The sequence below is a fragment of the Aulonocara stuartgranti genome (genome assembly GCF_965226115.1).
Source record: "Aulonocara stuartgranti genome assembly, chromosome: 13".
NCBI lineage: Eukaryota > Metazoa > Chordata > Actinopteri > Cichliformes > Cichlidae > Aulonocara > Aulonocara stuartgranti.
The window spans coordinates 19,037,950-19,060,128 of record NC_138949.1 but is presented as its reverse complement, the minus strand read 5'-3'; the positions used below and the strand labels follow the sequence as shown (position 1 = coordinate 19,060,128).

At 41.2% G+C, this 22,179-nt stretch overlaps 2 protein-coding genes across 5 annotated transcripts; both read left to right on the top strand.

Annotated features, from left to right (window-relative positions):
* Nucleotides 1-244: 244 nt before the first annotated feature.
* slc18a3a (solute carrier family 18 member 3a) lies at nt 245-2,856 on the top strand. The gene has a single exon (XM_082558438.1). It carries the CDS (start codon nt 754-756, stop codon nt 2,302-2,304), a length of 1,551 nt encoding a protein of 516 aa, XP_082414564.1. The 5' UTR covers nt 245-753; the 3' UTR covers nt 2,305-2,856.
* Nucleotides 2,857-3,515: 659 nt separating this feature from the next.
* Nucleotides 3,516-13,714, top strand: chata (choline O-acetyltransferase a). Of its 4 annotated transcripts, none has more exons than XM_082557902.1 (15): nt 3,516-3,745; nt 4,928-5,026; nt 5,359-5,550; nt 5,809-5,927; nt 6,448-6,501; nt 6,603-6,783; nt 8,483-8,660; nt 8,751-8,920; nt 11,448-11,548; nt 11,656-11,784; nt 11,875-11,997; nt 12,079-12,220; nt 12,477-12,539; nt 12,619-12,756; nt 13,275-13,714. In XM_082557902.1, exons 2-15 carry the CDS (start codon nt 4,979-4,981, stop codon nt 13,704-13,706), a joined length of 2,070 nt encoding a protein of 689 aa, XP_082414028.1. In that variant the 5' UTR covers nt 3,516-3,745; nt 4,928-4,978; the 3' UTR covers nt 13,707-13,714. The 4 variants fall into 4 exon arrangements, with proteins under 4 accessions (XP_082414028.1, XP_082414027.1, XP_082414026.1 ...); XM_082557901.1 differs by having other exon boundaries at nt 4,451-5,026; XM_082557900.1 differs by having other exon boundaries at nt 3,516-4,685.
* Nucleotides 13,715-22,179: the final 8,465 nt, after the last annotated feature.

The following is a 22,179-nucleotide window of genomic DNA, read 5'->3' as shown; positions in this document are numbered from 1 at the left end:
CTGTATGTCCGATTAGAAAAGTATTCTACTTTTAGCTTTGAATCAATTATAACCGCTGAAAATCTGGTAAAAACTGTTTAACATTGAGAAGGTTAAACTGAGCCTTTCAAGCAACTCAGTGGACAGCAGTGCGCACTCGGGATTTTATGTTTAATTAGCATAAAAGATCTGCTGGAGAGCAGCAGGACTGTGCGTCACAGCCATTGGCGAAGGTGGGAGGGGGATACCTATGGGAGCCAACAAAGTGCAGTGTGTACTCCTTCCTCCGCCGACAAAAAACATCTTGCCTGATGCGAAATGATGACTTAGCTCACAGCGTTACAGGTGACCGGAGACAGCTGGGAGTGTCTGGGTGCCGGAGGGGCGCAGCAAACGGACCTGAAACAGCCAGAGCACTGATGGAGCCGGCACTGTGAGGAGTGGGTGAATCCCCAATCTGGGAGTGCTGCCCGGGGCAAGCGCGTCACCTGAATGACGGGATATGAGACAATGAAGCAACTAAGGACGGCGGGGATAAAACGAGTGCAAGTCACACAAGTGGAAACGCGTGTGCGATGACGAACAGCGCAAGCGACAGAGAAGAGGTAAAGCAGAGAAAAGTTACTTAGTTAATTGGAGTGCCGGAAAAGAAAACACCATTTTTAAAAGAACATACACACATGTGCCAAGTGTGCGTAATTCTGTGAAAAGCAAACTGAGGAAGCAGCATTTCTTTTTCAAAAGTCAAGACTTGAGTCAGAAAAGGATAAAATCATGGAGCCGGAGGTGACCACAGAGGGCCGGGGCGCTAATATGGCACAGTCTGCCGCCTCCAAATTGTCCCAGATGGGTGAAAGAACTAAACAACTGGGCAATGTAATGCAAGACCCAGAACGACAGAAACGGATTATTCTAGTAATAGTCTGCATAGCACTTTTATTAGACAACATGCTGTACATGGTAATTGTGCCAATTATACCCGATTACCTTGAAGAGCTACAGAATGCAGCGGATCAAAGCCAAGCTGTTGCAACCAACTCCACTAATAGCACCCACAAAATCACCAAGGGGAACTTCGATCTGCAGATAGGCGTTCTTTTTGCCTCTAAGGCCATCCTGCAGCTCCTGGTCAACCCGCTAAGCGGCACGTTTATAGACAGGGTCGGGTATGATATCCCGCTCTTCATCGGACTAAATGTCATGTTTCTCTCCACTGTTATTTTTGCCTTTGCTGAAAACTACGCGACTCTCTTCCTGGCGCGCAGCATGCAAGGCCTAGGCTCTGCTTTCGCCGACACATCCGGGATCGCTCTGATCGCAGACAGGTACACAGAGGAGACAGAAAGGAGCAAAGCGCTGGGCATTGCCTTGGCTTTCATCTCTTTTGGGAGTCTTGTGGCGCCCCCGTTTGGAGGGGTCCTCTATGAATTCGCAGGGAAGTCGGTGCCCTTCGTGATTCTGGCCTGCATCTGTCTCATTGATGGCATATTATGTCTGACTGTGCTGAAGCCCTTCTCTAATCGTGAGAGAGAAAACATGCCAGTTGGTACCCCCATATACAAACTCATGATTGATCCTTACATAGCTGTTGTGGCCGGTGCTCTGGTCGTTTGTAACATCCCCCTCGCTTTCCTCGAGCCCACTATAGCCAACTGGATGGAGGACACCATGCATTCCAGCCAGTGGGAGATCGGCATGACATGGTTCCCTGCATTCTTTCCTCATGTCCTAGGTGTGTATCTCACTGTGAAATTATCAGCCAAGTACCCCCATCTGCAGTGGTTTTACGGGGCTATAGGTATGGTATTTATAGGCGCAAGCTCGTGCACAGTGCCAGCCTGTAAAAACTTTGGACAGCTGATGATTCCGCTGTGTGGCATCTGCTTTGGAATCGCCTTCGTGGACACGGCACTTCTACCAACTTTGGGTTTCTTAGTGGATGTGCGCCACGTGTCAGTGTATGGCAGTGTGTACGCGATTGCAGACATCTCCTACTGCGTGGCGTATGCCCTGGGGCCCGTGGTAGCCGGACAGATAGTGCACGACCTGGGCTTCGTTCAGCTCAACTTGGGCATGGGGCTCGCCAACGTACTTTACGCACCGGCGCTGCTCCTGCTGAAGAACGTGACACAAATGAAGCCTTCTTTCTCCGAGCGAAACATGCTCCTAGAAGACGGTCCAACGGGACTGTATGATACGATTAAGATGGAGCAACGAGAGAAAAAGAGAAAGGGTTTGTGTACAACGATCGACGAGAATGGCATTGAGACCTTTGCTCGGCGCTCTTATTCAGAGGAGGAATCCTCTGGGGGAGAGTATGCGTAAAAGACCTTTAGCTGGGTGTTAAACTATCCAAGTGCTAATGTAGAGTTGTCTGTATCATGTCCGATTCAATCAATTCCATAACACTATTATGATTGTGTAACAATATCAATTATTTACCGCTTCTGGTGACAAGTTCTCTGGGTTTTGTCAAATCGAGTAGGTTAAAGCTTTAGCAGAAAGGTACTCGCTTGCGTTTCTTTATTTAAAGGTAAGATTCCTGTGAAAGATTTTGCTGAGATAAATGTATATTCATTAAGAGTGTTTATCATTGTATCGGAAACTGACTCATATCGTGTTCAGGGATTGTGCAAATGTGTTTGAACAAAAGAAGAAATGTAATGCGTCTTTATCTGTAATCTGTATTGTATGTCAAACGGCATTTGAGAAAGGTGGGGAAAAAGGTGAAATCTGCTTTTGCGTTTTATTAATTTTTTTCTGGAATGCATAGGAATGTATAGCCTCACTGTATGATGATCCGCGACTGTACATAAATGTATATTCATGTACATAATTAAATCATCATCATGCGAATGATATTGTTTACTGAAATGGTTTATTTAGGGCACAAATTGTAATTTTTATTCTGAAATGTTATTTTCCTCTATAAATGGAGATAATATATACTTAGAAAGTTATCGCAACTGAAGAATGATATTTAAATGTGTTGTTAAAACACGAAAGTGTCTCATTTAAAGATTCTGACATGTTTTGCCCGTGGAAACAAATTGGTTTGAAAAAGAAAATCTGAAATTAAAGTTTTTAAGGCCAACATATTTGTGGTGCTCTGATCCTTGACCGTGAATTTCAAATAAAGAGAAGCATTTGATTTTACAGTGAAAGTGTAACTGAAAATTTATGGGAAAATGTCATTGGTTCAAAATATTAATAATTTCAGAGGGTTTTATGGTTTATATGAATAATAGGGTCTATTGAAGCATCTTGTTGGTCACACAAATATCTGCTCATAACGTTAAATGGCGTCATCTGAATCGGTCAGGTGCAGTCAGGTGAAAGGAGTCGTGCACCTAAACTGTTCTGCGTGTAGTGTTTGTAAATTTTGAAAGCCAAAGGGGGGGAAAATCCACGAAAAAATGCGTCCTAATTGTTTTCCTGCAAAGTGTTTCAGCATCTGAGGAGCTCAGATGGCGTCTAAATAAGGTGGGGTGAGCATGTGAAGTGCCAAATAAACTTCCCGGCGAATAGCAGGACTTCTGGGAGGAGCCTGGCTGTCAGGAGGCTGAGGTACCCTCTTTTAGCATCTCTCCTGAGCCAGCCAGGGAGTTGTGCTCATGCCATGTAGGGGATTGAAAGATGCTTAAAATGAAGGATCGAAGCAGTGACATTTTAAAGAAATTCTGTTATAAACGGATTCAAGTAAAGATGGACCAACTAAAACTACCTTCTTGAGCTCCAGGAAGAGAGGGTGTTTTTTCCCTCGCTGGTGAGTAAAAAATTCAGTTGCACTCTATTTTTTGTTGTTCTTGTTAGTTTCGCCTTAGTACTGGGAACATGTTTTCATCAAATGTGCAGTTTTGTAAGGCAATTTTCTCAATGTTATAATCTTGAAGAAAGTGCGCATTTGTATATTTCTGGCAGACAGAAACAGTCTGATCTTGTATTTTTCATCAACTTTCTGCGTGCATCATAATATTTTTCATCTGCAGATGAAAACTGATGGTTCTTAAATTGTTCTTCAGATGTCTTCATGGTTCTTTAAAGAGCCATCATACGTCAAAGAACCTTTTTATTTTGTAGCTGGTTCTTCAGCTATTACAAATGGTTCTTTAAAGAAAAAAAGGTTCTTCATCCTTAGCTATCTAAGTTTGATGGTGTAAAATGGCATAAATATTTATTCACTATAATGAGGGTGTGAATTATACTGTGTGTTTTGTTTGTGTGCATGTGTGTGCGAAGGTGGAGGGCGGGTTACCTGGTGATTACCCTTTAAGAGCAGATGGTAGGAAACTGAATATTCAAATAAAGCTAGAAATACTTGCTTAAAAATATACTGGTGGCAGGGGTGGGGGCCAAAGCCTAATGAACACACTTATCAACACACTTACTTAGTTTTGGCAAAGCACACTGCTTGGGTAAATGATCTGAGTACTTGTTCATCACTGAGCAATTTATTAAAAATGTTTTTGAGCCGAATGACAGGGAGAGAGAGAGACGTTAGAACACGTTGTACTATGGCAACCTCCCGGGAGCGGATGGAGGGGGTCAGTCGTTGGGATGTGCATGCGCAGGCAGATCGCGCGAGCGGTGTGCCTTGAACTTTCTAAGGGGAAAACACTTTCTCACGACCGGTGACAGCGAAGCGGATAACAGTCTTGAGCACTTGCTGGTCTTTGAAGATCTGGATTCTGGGACTGTTGGAAAAGGTAAAACATTTCCACTTTCCACTGAAAGAAATGGTTCTTTAAAGAACCATTGTTTGAAAGGTTCTTTGTGGCACCAAAAAAGGTTCTTCTATGGCATCAGTCTAAAGAACCACTTTTGGTTCCAGTTGGCACCTTTATTTTTCTGAGTGTGAGTGTGTTGGTTTCCGATTGTCACTGTGACTGACATTTATATTAATAAGTGTCGACTTTAAATAATGACTGTAGATTTTGTTTGTGGACAGAGAGTTCCTCTTGTGACTCCACCTGCTTGATTGCCCGTCTACACCGCCAACATGCCAGTTTTCGACCGAGACGCCTCCGAAGATTCAGGGGGCCGAGATGTAATTACATCTTCCATCTGCCTTATAAGCACACCGTATATGTTTTTCTCAATTCTACAACAGATAAATTTACATTTTACGATTAAAGGTTGCAAAATCAAATAAGGTCTAACAACATTTCAGGACATAAAAGTGGCTTTCAAAGGATTACGCTGGAATTCATGGGCAATTTAATTGGAATTTAATTGGAATCTCATCGATTCCTTAAATATTTGCTTAATAGCATGCGCAATCCTTGCATGGGGAGACTTACGTCATGTTTAGTCAAGAATTTGGAAAAAGGAAAACTGGTGATGAGAAGTGAAAGCTTTTCATCCCGCCATGTTCTCCAGGCTCTGCCAAAGCTGCCGGTGCCCAACCTGAAAGACACACTGGACAGATACCTGAGGTGCATGAAGCACCTGCTCACAGAAGAACAGTTCAACAAGACGCAAAACATAGTGATGCAGTTTGGAGCCCCTGGAGGAGTGGGGGAGCTACTACAGAGCAAACTCACGGAGAGGAGCGAAAACGTGGCAAACTGGGTAAATAAAAAAGACGTTAATTAATAAATGAAATATATGTATTTAAGAAACAAAACTGTGTTTTGGATGCTTATACGTTTAAAAATGTTAAAGTTTTAAACCAAATCTTGAAGACATTACTGATGTCGATAAACCTTTTAGAAAGATTGTGAAGCATGATGCTGTTTTATCTGCTTTTAATGGTCCAGTCCCTTTTTTTTATTTTTTTTTTTTACCTACAATCCTGTTTGGTTTTTGCTTTTTGTTTTTCCACCATAGGTTTATGACTACTGGCTGAATGATATGTACCTGAACAACAGACTTGCTCTACCTGTCAACTCAAGTCCTGCAATGGTCTTCCCACAGCAGAACTTCATGGCTCCTATTGACTCTTTAAGGTATGCACACCTGAGACGAGTGAACCACAAAAAAAATCTCATCATTTGATACAACGGGACAGACGAAGCCTCTGCAATCCACTAGTAGACAGAATCCTTTCTTCACTGGTGTAGAAACAGTCTCTGAAAGAAAAAAAATATCTAATTGCTCGTGTTACAAGTTGTAGGTGATTTTGGTTATTCCAGCACAAAGACTGACAAATAATAGTGAACTGTGAGAATTGCTTTTCTACCAGATTTCATTGATTATACAAATTTGAACACTTCCCTCTTGGCTGGACACTTTCAGAAAGGGTCATTACTCAGAATGCCTCGAGGTCGGAAAACTGTGGTTTGGTTAACATGGTATTGATCTGTTACCGGTTCCTTAACCACATGATTTACATGAAGCATTTATGTTGTTAGGTGTAATGAAGCTACACAATTAATCAAGAAAAAAAAGTGTGGTGGCAAAAGAGTGACCAAGTACAATGTGTGTGTTTTGTGAAGCATTAAAACTGAGCAAAGATATTCTTTCTAGATTTGCTGCACACTTAATATCTGGAGCTTTGGAGTACAAGACTCACCTTGATGAGTGAGTTAACATTTAATTCAAATTGTCATAAAAGAATATTCTTCACTTTCAGTTCTTGTGTAGAGAAAAAGCCTGAAAATGTTGTGTATGTCTGCGTGTAGCCGTGACCTGCCTGTGGACTATGCCCGGGGCCAGCTGGCAGGAACGCGTCTGTGTATGGAGCAGTATTATCGTCTCTTCACCTCCTACCGTCTGCCAGGACCTGAGAGGGACACTCTCGTAGCACAGGAGAGTAGCGTGATGCCAGAACCTGAACATATCATCGTGGCGTGCAAAAACCAGGTCAGACTTGGAGAAAACAGTCCCAGGGCAAGAGCCATTTCTTAGTTCTCCACCATATTACATGGTCTTCATCCAACGAGAGATTGGTTAGCATGTAACACAGCACATTCCAGATTTCTCATAGATATGCATTACAATTTGATTGATAGATTGAATCTTTATTTTGAACATGTTGAAAAAGTACAACAACATAGAATTAAAAGAGACAAATGAACAAAGCAAAACAAAAGGAAAACGAGCAACCACAACTACAAATAACTTTCATGTTCAAAAAGGAGCAGGAAGAAGCATAAGCTTATTTAATCCCACCCCTTTTCCACTATCTAGTAATCAATAGACTACAGAAATACCTCCTTGCAATTACATTATATGTCATGTGTATTTTTTTATTATTATTCTTTATATATATATATATATATATATATATATATATATATATATATATATATATATATATATATATATATATATATATATATGTTTCTATCTATCCATACATACGTATATACACATTTTCAATAACCCCAGTAACACCTCAAAGGATACACAACCTACAGATATATATATACACCCATACCAACATACCCGTGCACCCACACACACATGAAAATATTGGACAAGAACACCCTATCCAATCTTTACCTCTTCCCTGTACCCTGTAAAAACCATATCCTTAAACCGCTTTTTAAACTGTGCCATGCTCGGACATTGCTTCATATCTTTATTTAGTCTGTTCCACAGCTTCACTCCACACACAATTTTGTTCTTTATGTTGGAATGCTAATGAAAACAGAACAGATCACTTCACAATAGGGGTGACACAGTGGTGCAGTGGTTAGCATTGTCACCTCACAGTAAGACTGTTACTAGTTTGAACCTACTGTAGTAAGAAGAAATTCCTTTTGATGTAACTAGGTCGGGCTTTTCTGTGTGAAGTCTGCCTGTTCTCCTCATGTCTGTGCAGATTTCCTCCCACAGCCCACAAACAGATTTGTTAGGTTTGGTTGTTCTAAATTGGCTGTCTGTGATGGAAACTTGATGTTTACTTGAATTAAGATCATCACATCCAACTAGATTTAATAAAGAGTGTAAATAAACTAAGACTTTATTATCAGTTGAGCTAATTCAAACAGCAATTAGGAAAGAAAGAAAGAAAGAAAGAAAGAAAGAAAGAAAGAAAGAAAGAAAGAAAGAATGAAAGAAAAACGATTTTATAATAATAATGGATTGCATTTATATAGCGCTTTTCGGGGCCCTCAAAGCGCTTTACAATTCCACTATTCATTCACTGGTGGAGGCAAGATACAGTTGTAGCCACAGCTGCCCTGGGGCAGACTGACAGAAGCGAGGCTGCCATATCACGCCATCGGCCCCTCTGGCCATCACCAGTAGGCGGTAGGTGAAGTGTCTTGCCCAAGGACACAACGACCGAGACTGTCGAACCGGCAACCTTCCGGTTACAAAACAAACACCCAACTCTTTGCGCCACATCGCCCTTATATCATGTGACCCACTATTTGTTACACTTGCACAGTTTTTCTGTGGCTTTAAACTGCTTCTGTGGGAGTCATACCATCTGTGCAGGTACTCCTTGTTCTTCTTGTTCTTTGTGGCTCTGGCTAAGTTTGGGGCTCAATGCTGCTAAAAGAATCACTTAGATGTTATTTCACAATGTGGCTAATCTGAACCCTTTGTCCAGTTCTTTGTGCTGGATGTGATGATCAACTTCCGGCAACTGAATCAAAGAGATTTGCTGACTCAGCTGGAGAAGATTGTCAAGATGGCTGACAACGAAGAAGAGCAGCTCCCTCCTATAGGGCTTCTCACTTCAGATGGACGGACAGAGTGGGCTGAGTCTCGTAGTGTACTAATGAGAGGTACATTTCAAAAGGGATTTTATGTGGACTGCCAATAAAAACTCTCTTTTATATGAGGTGCCTCTCAGATGGACTTTTGTTTTCCTGTAGAGTCTACCAACAGGGACTCGCTGGACATGATTGAGCGTTGTCTGTGTCTCGTCTGTCTGGACGACGCAAGTGGACCTGAACTTAGTGACACCAAACGAGCCATGTTGATGCTGCATGGAGGTGGATTGACAAAGAATGGAGGCAACCGCTGGTATGATAAGCCAATGCAGGTAAGTGAACACATTTATCAACAAAAAAGGTTAAATTAATGTTTGTTTTATTAACTTTTTGTACATTCTGTGTGGAGACCAAAATTCTGAGTGATATTTGTTATTAAGGGAAAGAAAACTCTGAAGAAAACGTGGGAACTGTCTAAAATAACAAAACCCATGTAATGATACTGAAAGATAAGATACGATAAGATATCTGGGCCCTATTTCAGGAAGCCGGTTTAGTGCAAACTCTGAGTAAGTATACCCTGAGTTAACGAAAACTCTGGGTTTTCGGTTTCACAAAGCGAGTTTAGATTAATTCTGAGTGAGTCACTATGACGACACACTCCGTGAAGCTAACCTGCCCCCTAGCAGGTTTACTTCAACTAACCCTGACTTTCTCCGCCTCTTTGTCGGAAACCTGACTGTAGGAAGTGTCAGACATGGCGTGCTCCTTCCTTGAAGAGCCAGTAGATGTTGAAGCCCAAATTCTCCGCAGAGCTCTCCGCCGGGAGAGAGTGATTAGAGCGCGTTTGGACATTTTATCATTTCCTGATGATTTTCTGTGTGGACGTTACCGTTTTTCAGCACAATCTATAATTTATTTGGATAACATCCTCAGGCCTAATATTACGCATGTGACACATCGCGGACATTCTCTCAGTTCTGTACATATTATTTGTATTGCACTTCGGTTTTTTGCAAACGGGAGCTTTCTGTACAATATTGGTGACGCTGAGCACGTTTCCAAGGCTACCGTCTGTCGGGCAGTCAGGAATGTTACAGTTGCACTGAAACGTCTCCTGCACTCGTTTGTGGTGTTCCCCGGTCATAGACCCACAAGATTTATCAAAGAGGGATGCCACAAAATTGCAGGTATCAGGATGAATGAAACTTAATTCATGATGTGGTGATACTTGAACTACTACTTAAATTGCACATTTATTCTCACGGTTCCCAGGCATGATTGGCTGTATAGATGGCACTCACATTCCAATCATTGCTCCTTCAGTAAATGAAGGAGACTATGTGAACAGGAAGTCTTTCCACAGCATTAATGTACAGGTACATAGTTCCCTGTAGCATTTCAAACTAACAAATTATTTCATTATAGTAATGGATGCTAATTGTGTTCTCTGCACTGTGAAGATCATATGTGATGCTGCCAACATTATCACAAATGTGGGAGCCAACTGCTCAGCCTCTGTGAGTGGTGGTGGTGGAGGACCCCCACCTGTTTTTCGGGCCTCCGCTTTTTTTCTGTTGGCTATAACGGGTCGCATATGAGCATACAGAGTAAGCAAATATGTACTTGTAATGTGCTCAGATAATTTCAATAAGTGCTTACAGAAAGAAAATTAATGTAGCCTCTAACTGCAATTGATTTACATCGGACAAACAGACCAAGCACTATGGCTCATAATACAATTACACCTTACCTGTTTGGACTATATTTTTATATTTCATTTTTACTTGCTGCCAGGAACGTTTGGGGCCTGTTGGGTTGCACCTGCGCTCACATCACATCACAAAATCAAATGTATAAAATAAAAAATGAAATATAATAAAATAACGTGTTAAATGGGTGGAAATCTCTAGATCAATGTTTAAATTAACACTCACGCATTGACTCTGTCGGCTATGTTTTGCCATGCATGCTCCCTTTCTTTTGCAGCTGAGGCTGTGTTACTTTTTTTCCACAAAATTTGCATGTTATCGGCATATACTGCCATCAGAATTTCGGCCTCAAGCGCTGTAAGATACATTGACCGCGCCTTCTTTCCCTCCGTCTCCATGGTGACTCGCTTAATCTGTGCTCCACTAATCAGGGCTTTATGTATCCTCGTGCGCGCGTTTAACTTGGGGTTAAAGCAACTCCGCGTTGACTGAACTAATTGTTATCAGCCTTTCTGAAACCGAATATTCCGAGTTGGACAGTTCGGGGTTACTCAACCCTGAGTATCATTTTTCACTCTGAGTTTTCTAAACCGGCTTCCTGAAACAGGGCCCTGATGTCCAAAGTGAACAATATTTTTGGAGATAATTTATTTGAATTTCAGGAGCAGGACCACACCTCTACGCACGCCCCTTTCAGTTCTCTGTCAGCCCAGCAACCACCACCAGTCCCCACTGAGGCCCCAAACCACGGCCTCAACTCATGATCAAAGCCATCTGCCATTATCTAATAGAAACACTGTCAAATCTTAATGAGGAAGTTTTTTTGCCTTCTTAATGAGGAAAATTAAATGAACAAATTCATGTTGATTTCTCAACGCATTAAAGGATATAACTAACCAGTTCCATGGCCAATTAAGGAAATGCAAACTAAAAGTGGACGTTCCACTGGATTTAAAGCCATCATCTCACAAAATGGCAAAATAATTTAGTTTACTCAGGATTTTTTCACTTTAGGGGGTAATGTATGGATGTAAGAACATGTATTTGGAGCAAACAGTGCAGAGGTGCAGCAATCAAAAATTTATATTATTAAACATTTCAGTCCAACTCAAGAAAACAACCCCTGAAAACAACCTTTCTGTAACAGTTTATTGTAGGAGCTGATGGCTGCTGTGGAGTCGTGTGTGAACACTCTGCATTTGAAGGAATTGTCCTTGTGCAGTGCACAGAGTATCTCCTCAAATGCATGTGAGAAATGACACACATCTGATTTTGGAAGTGTGCAGTATATATGAGTTACATGTTTTAAAATAAGACTATTATAAATAATTGCTCCATTTATTTCTACTCATAAGGATTGGGAGTCCATCAAAGCTGGTCAGAGCTGCAAGTGTGAGCGAGCTGCCCGCGCCACGCAGACTCCGCTGGAAATGCACTCCTGAAATTCACAAGCTCATCACATCTGCTGCTGATAAACTCCAGAGGTGTGGTTTTCTTTAGTTCCTTGTCATTTGAAGAGATTAATTAATATGAGAAGCACATGATTTCAATAAAATGTATTCTTATTTTGTCAGAATGGTAAAGAATCTGGATATAAATGTCCACAAGTTCCATGATTACGGGAAAGGGTTTATCAAGAAGCAGAAGATGAGTCCAGATGCCTACATCCAGCTTGCTCTTCAGTTAGGCTTCTACAGGTAAAAAAAAAAAAAAAAATAGTCATCTTACAGAACTGATTAAACTTACCTACATTTTGTTCTCCCTGTACATGACTGCAGGTGTCATGGCAGACCGGTGTCCACCTATGAGAGTGCTTCTCTACGTCGTTTTCAGCAAGGCAGAGTAGACAACATTCGCTCAGCAACACCTGAAGCCTTTGCCTTTGTCAAAGCAATGACTGAAAGGAAAAACAGCACAAGTGTAGGTTGTTTTTATGCAGAAACTAAAGTCATACTGTGACTCAAATAAAAGCTGCTACAGGTTTAAATTAATTTTGAGTGGCTTAATCAGTTTGAGGTTTTTTGTTGTTGTTTTTTTTTGGGGGGGGGGGTGTTCAGTAATGCTATTCTGTTTTCTATTGGATTTTGTCTTGATGTATTCAAGCATGAAAATCTACTTACTGTAAATTAATGACCTTAAAGACTAAGCACTGACTGTCAGTTGTTTACTTCTCCAGGACACAGAAATGATGGAACTGTTGAAAGGAGCAATAACTGCACAGACCAGTTATACACGTCTGGTAACTATTCTCTTCTTCCAGATTTCTATGACAGAGACTCACATTAAATAAATGCAGTAACATACTTTCTATTTTTCAGGCTATTACAGGGATGGCAATAGACAATCACCTACTAGGGCTGCGTGAAATTGCACATGAAATGAAGATGGGGAAGCTCGAAATGTTCAAAGACGAAGCTTATCTTATCAGTAATCAGTTCATTCTCTCTACAAGTCAGGTATGTGCATGTAATTTTGGAATAAAATGATTCATATTTTAAAATTCAGTTCAATTCAATTATATTTATACGGTGCCAATTCACAACAACAGCCACCTCAAGGCACTTCATACTGTAATATAAAAAAATATATATATACCATGACATGATCCTCTGTGAGCATGCACTTGGTGACAGTGGGAAGGAAAAACTCCCTTTCAACAGGAAGAAACTAAAAGAAAGTGGGACAGCCATCTACCCTGACCTTTGATCTGTATTAATACATCGTAACACTGCAGTTACTATAATGGTTATGCCCTTCTTGTTTATTCTTTATAAAATTTCTATATTGTAACACAAAAATGGTAACTGGTTGTTTGAACGAAAACTACAGTTTAGGGTTTCCTTGTAATGAATGAGGAAAAACATAATAACACAAATCAGTCTCACTACCTACCTAAACCTTTCCTAGAGCAGTATTTCATCACACCAGTAAAGCTTCTAGTAGTTTAGGACTGAAGCATTTACTCTTCCCTCAGGTTCCCACTACTGTTGAAATGTTCTGCTGCTATGGACCCGTGGTTCCAAACGGATACGGCGCGTGCTACAACCCTCAGTCAGACCATATTATCTTCTCCGTGTCCAGTTTCCATGAGAGCCAACAGACATGTTCAGCAGAATTTGTAAAGTGCTTGGCGCAGGGACTTCGGGACATAAGGGATCTGTGCAATAAATGCAACGCTGACTGCGCTGCCACAGAGGAAAGAAAGGGCCAGACACAGAAGGCACACACACAGACCGAAACAAAGTGGGAGGAAAAATCCCCCCAGAGACCATCTGATTTGACTAAAAACAAGCAAACAGTCCCACAGGTTCTGGTGAAGACAACAGACCAGAGTAGCGTGGAGGCCCAAACTCAGACGCTACCACACGGAGAGGCACAGCCGCTGAGCAAAATTAGTAAATCATAGAAAACTGTCAGTGCCTGTGGTAATAGTGGTGATGTGATATTAAATGTGTTTTTCTGTGCTGCAATAATGTATTAGTAAGTCAATTTTAAAATATACACTGTACAAACTGTGATACAAAATGTCATGTAGATATTTATTGTTGTAGAAGATGCTTTTTCCAGGAATTGAAATGTGGCTACTACAGGATACATGTAGCTGAGAGTTCGTGCCAGACGAATGGGTAAACCTGACATGAATCAGCCAAAGAAAGAAGTTTATTTATTGCTGACCAACAGGTCTTAGAGTAAGGTTAGTGGGAAATATTGAAAAAAAGGGAAACGAGAGATGCAAACACTGGAGGTTCATTCGTATTATCACATCTCTGCATCATCTTTGCCGTCAGTCAGTTTGACAAAGCAAAAGCAGGCTGTGAGTTATGCCAAACGGCTGATTGTCTCACAGTGTCAACCTGCAAATTGCATGCTGCTATCTAATGATTTTCGGAAGACCAGAAAACAGCAATCTTCTCCTTGTGTTGTCTTCATAAATTCTTGTGTCTGTTGTACCAGTACCATGTGCCAATACATCTGCTCAAAAAACAAAGTATCCATTTATAAAATCCTCTTCATACTGTTCTGTACTCCTTATACTGGGACTCACACTGTGCTTGTGTACATAATAAATCCAATGTAGCCGTCCAAGATTTTATAAGGATACTTTATAGTTAGCCTAAAGAATGTTAAGTTGAACCAAATGTGTAAAGTTTTGAGCAGAATATTTCAATTAAAAATTAAGTTATTTATTTTTGTATCATATACAAATATATCTATATATATATAATGTTATAGAGAAGTAATCTGAAAAGTAAATATATAAAGGTTACTAACCAAAGGTGTTCACTGTATTGATGACTGTCAAAGTACTGTAATTAAAAGGCGCTGCTAATGAATAAAAGGAACAATTTAAAATGGTATCTTGCTATTAAGAGTTGAAGCATATTTCATGTTTAGTTATTTTTTTTAACCTCATATGTTTTATTATCACATGCACTACACTGCATGACAAGTTTCTCACATGAAAATGGCAATCATTTTGACCATAAACAATGATCAACATACAGTCAGGTCCATAATTCACTGAACAAGATAAATTTTTGCAGTTTTGCCTCAAACAATCAAGACGTGATTGAAGTGCAGAGTTTCAGCTTTAGTTCAAAGGGGTTTCATAAAGATTTGAAATAACTGTTTAGGAATTACACACATTTTCATACACAGTCACCCATTTCCAGAGACTTCAAATTAATTGGACAATGGTTTGTTTAGCTGATTCCAAGTGTTAAACGTGCATCGAGTAGCTTTACACTGGAATTCACAATTCAAGTTCCAACGGGGTGTCAATATAAGTGAAACAGTCCATCATCAGGCTGAAAAACAAGAAAAAACTATTGGAGATACTTGAAAAGCTTTAGGATTGACCAAATCAACAATCTGATATAGTCTTTAAAAAAAAAAGGAATGCACTGGCCAACAACACAAAAAGGCCTGAAATACCAGAAGCAATAACAGAATTGCATTTCATTGGTTAAAAAAAACCCCAACAACTTCACAACATCTAACAAAGTTAAGAACATTTTCAAGGAGGTAATCATTATCAAAGTCTGCAATAAAGAGATGCCTTCACAAACATAAATATAAAGGGTTTGCAGCTAGTGGCAAACCACTAATAGTTCAAATGATGACTTCAGATGATCTCCATCCAAGTGCTGAAACAGTCTTGATATTTTGTAATTTTGTCTAATCCCCTTTGAGACCTTGACAATGGGACTGTGCATAAAAGTATCTGTTATTCCAAAGTAGCTAATACAATATTTTTGTCTCTAATTTAAAAGCAAAAAGTCTGCAATTACATTACATATTGATTGTATTGATAGTGTGATGTAAATTTACTGTTGTGGTGTGCACAGGCAGAATTTGAAAAACTGTGTCTTTTTCCAATAAATATTGGACATAACTGTAACCATAAATGTCCGCTGTTAGACCCAAAACTCAATCCTCTGATTTCATCAATTCAATTCAATTCAATTCAATTTTATTTATATAGCGCCAAATCACAACATAAGTCGCCTCAAGGCGCTTCATAGATACAGAGAAAAACCCAACAATCATATGACCTCCTATGAGCAAGCACTTTGGCAACAGTGGGAAGGAAAAACTCCCTTTTAACAGGAAGAAACCTCCAGCAGAACCAGGCTCAGGGAGGGGCGGCCATCTGCTGCGACCGGTTGGGGTGAGAGAAGGAAGACAGGATAAAAGACATGCTGTGGAAGAGAGACAGAGATTAATAACAGATTTGATTCAATGCAGAGAGGTCTGTTAATACATAGTGAGCGAGAAAGGTGACTGGAAAGGAAAAACTCAATGCATCATGGGAATCCCCCGGCAGCCTATGTCTATTGCAGCATAACTAAGGGAGGATTCAGGGTCACCTGGTCCAGCCCTAACTATATGCTTTAGCAAAAAGGAAAGTTTTAAGCCTAATCTTGAAAGTAGAGATAGTGTCTGTCTCCTGAATCCAAACTGGAAGCTGGTTCCACAGAAGAGGGGCCTGAAAACTGAAGGCTCTCCCTCCCATTCTACTTTTAAATACTCTAGGAACAACAAGTAGGCCTGCAGAGCGAGAGCGAAGTGCTCTAATAGGGTGATATGGTACTACAAGGTCATTAAGATAAGATGGGGCCTGATTATTTAAGACCTTGTATGTGACGAGCAGGATTTTGAATTCAATTCTGGATTTAACAGGAAGCCAATGAAGGGAAGCCAATACAGGAGAAATATGCTCTCTCTTTCTAGTCCCTGTCAGGACTCTTGCTGCAGCATTTTGGATTGCTGAAGGCTTTTCAGTGAGTTTTTTGGACATCCTGATAATAATGAATTACAGTAGTCCAGCCTGGAAGTAATAAATGCATGAACTAGTTTTTCAGCGTCACTCTGAGACAGGATATTTCTAATTTTAGAGATGTTGCGCAAATGGAAGAACGCAGTCTTACATATTTGTTTAATATGTGCATTGAAGGACATGTCCTGGTCAAAAATGACTCCAAGGTTCCTCACAGCGTTACTGGAGGCCAAGGTAATGCCATCCAGAGTAAGAATCTGGTTAGATACCATATTTCTAGGCTTTTCAGGGCCGAGTACAATAACCTCAGTTTTATCTGAATTAAGAAGCAGAAAGTTAGCGGCCATCCAGGTCTTTATGTCTTTAAGACATTCCTGCAGTTTAACTAATTGGTGTGTGTTATCTGGCTTCATGGACAGATAGAGCTGGGTGTCATCTGCATAGCAGTGAAAATGTATGCTATGTCTTCTAATGATGCTGCCTAAGGGAAGCATGTATAATGTAAACAGAATTGGTCCTAGCACTGAACCCTGTGGAACTCCATAATTAACCTCAGTGTGTGAAGAGGACTCTCCATTTACATGAACAAATTGGAGTCTATTAGATAGATATTAGAGCTGGACGATATATCGAGTTTTTTAAAAATATCGATATATTTTTATACGAGATATAAGATGTGACAATATCCTTTATATCGATATAGTCTATGTTACGTTATAATTATACTTGTGGAGCCGCAAGTTTGCCTCTCTTTCTTCCACTTTCGTCTTTACGCAACGTTACTCGGCCTCCCCTCCTCCCCCATCGCTTCACCTGCAGGAAGCGACAAGATGGACACGGCAAATCTCCGTTAACGAGTTACTGCGCATCGCCCCGTGCGTGGGGCTGGACGGCGTCAACGTGTTAGCTAGCTAACCACGCTAAAGAGCTAACCACGCTAACGCCATGCAGCCCAGAGGTGCTGCACGGACTAAAATCCTTTCATTTTCTCAAAAGTTGACAGCGCGCCTTATGTATGAATTCTGGTTGTGCTTGATGACTGCGAACCGATTTTATGTGGAACACGGCGCTCAGCAATCTGTCAAAAAATGTTTTAGTACGACTTTGGTAAGCTACGGAGCTGCACCGCTTGATGGATTGTCGGAGCATTACGGCTGAGCCTCGCGGAGTGATACGTACTGTGCTTCAACGTAATATTACCCTACTGTGTATAAGGACCATAAATGGCACCTGTTAAGAGACGTGGTTGCGAAGCGGATTTCAAACTCCAGGCTGTCAGTCACGCAGTACAAGTTGGGAACAGAGCTGCTGTGAAACTGTCTTTGTTATTGTGCTCAGCGTCTTTTAGTTTACATTTTGACTGCACAATTGTGAGCTTTTTGTTATGCACAAAAACAACATTGTTTTCTTTTATTTATGGAGCATTATTATTTAATAAATGCTCATAATTTATTTTTGAGTAAATTTTATGTACATCTGTTCTATGTTAATAAAAGTGCCTGTGTGACATCTGGGACACAGCTTTGACTAAGAACTCTCTTTTTGTTCTTACTTTATGGCTTTAAAAAAAATATATCGAGATATATATCTTATATCGCCATCCAGCTAAAAAATATCGAGATGTGAATTTTGGGTCATATCGCCCAGCCCTAATAGATATGATACAAACCACTGCAGTGCAGTACCTGTAATACCTACAGCATGTTCTAATCGCTCTAATAGGATATTATGGTCAACAGTAGGGCTGCTCAATTAATCGAATTTTAATCACGATTACGATCTGGGCTTTCAACGATCATTAAAAATGACTGAGCCGATTATTAGCCCCTCCCTCATTTATCCGCGACACCTTAAAGGCCGGTCCGTGAAAATATTGTCGGGCATAAACCGGTCCGTGGCGCAAAAAAGGTTGGAGACCGCTGATTAAGAGGACCCGAGGGAAGCTCGGAAAGCTAAGCAGAAGTTATTTGGAGAGGAGAGTGACTGCTGTTGGTTGAAAAGAGAGGTAAAAAAAAAAAAAAACTTCAGTGGTGTTGCACACTATTTTATATTATTTTTTAAAGTCATTGTTAACCCTTTAAATCCGGTCAGAGCAGCACGCTCCGTTTTGTGTAACTATTTTTAAATCCCTGTAGAATCTGAACCGCGTAAGCTAGCGCAATAATTTGTTTTGCATATGAAACCGGAGGAGTTGTACTTACATCTTATGCCATCAGCTTGTCCTCGGTCACGGTTTCCTTCCACATATAGCTTTGCAAAAATTGCATAAAAAGCGCTTGCAGGAACAAAAACATAATATTCCAGAAACACGCTTTGCCGATCCGATCAGCTGTTCATAACACTTCCCACAGTGAAACAGACGTCGCATGTCCGCCATTTCCTGGCCGAAACCGGAAGTGACGTCATTTTCGCGGAAATGTAGTTTTTTACTTGTAGACCTTAAAAACCTCTACTGGTCATGTTTGGCTTTACTGAATAGTTTCTGGGATGCTTAGAACTCGAATTGCACTGCTGGAAATAGTTTATTTTGATGCACATGCTGTTTTCTTTGCAAATTTGCATCATAGGATTGTTTTTTTTTTGTTTTTCCTGCAGTGTATATAAAAATTGGTGTATCTCCAAAATAAAACTATGGAGACACTCAAAATAAATTTCCTGTTGTTGTAAACTATTTTTTGCAACTTTTTTGTATTTAAAGTTTTGAGGGATAAACCTCTTAAATTTCTCCAAGTAGAAATATATGTAAAAAAACAAAACAAAAATGATTTTCAATTTTTTTGTAGTTTATTGCACTTTTTTGCAATTAATGTAGTTACTATGGACTTAATGCATACATATTATTAAAATATGGGCTATAACAGTTATTTAGCAACTTGAAATGCTCCCACAAATGGCACTACAACATGTAAAAAAATAATATAAGCTCTGGCGGACTTGGTTCTATAGTAGGTCTTAAAGGGTTAAATAAATATCGTCAAATAATCGCGATCTCAATTTCAGTGAAAATAATCGTGATTATCATTTTTGCCATAATCGAGCAGCCCTAGTCAACAGTATCGAATGCTGCGCTAAGGTCTAGCAGGACAAGCACAGAGATGAGTCCACTGTCAGAGGCCATAAGAAGATCATTTGTAACCTTCACTAAAGCTGTTTCTGTGCTGTGATGAGCTCTGAAACCTGACTGAAATTCTTCAAATAAACCATTCCTCTGCAGATGATCTGTTAGCTGTTTGACAACTATTCTTTCAAGGATTTTTGATATGAAAGGAAGGTTTGAGATTGGCCTATAATTAGCTAAGACTGCTAGGTCTAGAGATGGCTTTTTGAGTAAAGGTTTAACTACAGCTAGCTTGAAGGCCTGTGGTACATAGCCGATCATTAGAGATAGGTTGATCATATTTAAGATCGAAGAATTAATTAATGGCAGGATTTCTTTGAGCAGTTTTGTAGGAATGGGGTCTAAAAGACACGTTGATGGTTTGGAGGAAGTAATTATTGAAGTTAACTCAGAAAGATCAATTAGAGAAAAAGAGTCTAACATTGCCGGCAATAAGTCGGACTCGTTCCCGGTGGGTGATGGGCTCCGCCAGGGCTGCCCTTTGTCTCCGGTTCTGTTCATAATTTTTATGGACAGGATTTCTAGGCGCAGCCAAGTGGCGGAGGGCTTTCGCTTTGGTGGCCTCAGAATCTCATCTCTGATTTTTGCAGATGATGTGGTTCTGTTGGCTTCATCGGGTGAGGGCCTCCAGCTCGCACTGGAACGGTTCGCAGCCGAGTGTGAAGCAGCGGGAATGAGGATCAGCACCTCCAAATCTGAGGCCATGGTTCTCAGCCGGAAAAGGGTGGAGTGCCCACTCCGGGTCGGGGATGAGTTCCTGCCCCAAGTGGAGGAGTTCAAGTATCTCGGGGTCTTGTTCGCGAGTGATGGGAGAAGGGAGCCGGAGATCGACAGACGGATTGGGGCTGCAGCTGCAGTAATGCGGACGCTGCACCGGTCCGTCGTGGTGAAGAGGGAGCTGAGTGTAAAAGCGAAGCTCTCAATTTACCGGTCGATCTACGTCCCTACCCTCACCTATGGCCACGAGCTGTGGGTAGTGACCGAAAGAACGAGATCGCGGATACAAGCGGCAGAAATGAGCTTCCTCCGAAGGGTGGCTGGCCTCTCCCTTAGAGATAGGGTGAGAAGTTCGGCCATCCGGGAAGGGCTCAGAGTAGAGCAGCTGCTGCTCCACATCGAAAGGAGCCAGCTGAGGTGGTTCGGGCATCTGATAAGGATGCCCCCTGGGCGCCTCCTGGGTGAGGTTTTCCAGGCATGTCCCACCGGGAGGAGGCCCCGGGGCAGACCCAGGACACGCTGGAGAGATTATAGCTCTCGGCTGGCCTGGGAACGCCTTGGTATTCCCCCGGATAAGCTGGAGGAGGTGGCTGGGGAGAGGGAGGTCTGGGCCTCTTTGCTTAGGCTGCTGCCCCCGCGACCCGGCCCCGGATAAAGCGGATGAAGATGGATGGATGGAGTCTAACTTAACATCAATGGTACTAAGAGTAGCTGTAGATAATATTACATCTGTGGGATGATTACTGGTAATTTTTTCTCTAATGATAAAGATTTTATTTGTGAAGAAGTTCATGAAGTCATTACTAGTTAACGTTAAAGGGATTGTCACATTTGTATAGCAGATTTTTCTTTACAGCAAATTTTACAGCAATGTTCCTTTTGGAATCATAACCTCTTTTAGAAAGGTTCCACTTAGCTTCTTAACAAAATCATTTATTGAAATACATACTGACCTTAAGAGGCTCCTGCAGGCAACCAGTTGATTTAAGCCGAGTTTATGTAGTGATCAGTTGCTCCAGACCATTGTATGGTTGGGCCATCCTGGAGGAGCTACCTGTGCAACCTGATTGGGTTATAGGTAATATCTCTTGATATCAGCAGTGAGAAGGACAGCAGCAAAAAGCAAAACTAAAGAAAAATCAGCCCAGATCAATAACGGGATAATTTCTTTGAAAAGTATGTATGTCTTGGTGTGAACATTTGTAATAAACACTGATCAGCAGTGAGTCTGCGGTGGCGCAGAAACCGATGGTAAATGGTAAATGGCCTGTATTTATATAGCACTTTACTAGTCCCTAAGGACCCCAAAGCGCTTTACATATCCAGTCATCCACCCATTCACACACACATTCGCACACTGGTGATGGCAAGCTACATTGTAACCACAGCCACCCTGGGGCGCACTGACAGAGGCGAGGCTGCCGGACACTGGCGCCACCGGGCCCTCTGACCACCACCGATGGTTATAGATTGCTTCTCTTTCTTTGATCTGCCCACATAGGCTAACCATGTCAGCAATTGATGCATATTGAATCAGTTACCCAGGTGACACACAACAAACAATGCCAGCAAATGCGCGGGTCACACTTTGCTACGGACCTTATAAATCCAGCGGAGTAATACAACACAGGACCTTCCACCTCCAGGGTCTCCAGGGTCTGTCTCATATCCCAACACGTTCTCACTCCCAACTCGTCAAACGTGTGACGCATGGTCAGGCTCCCTCTGCTTCACTTATGGACGCGCAGGGTACCCCCCTCGCGT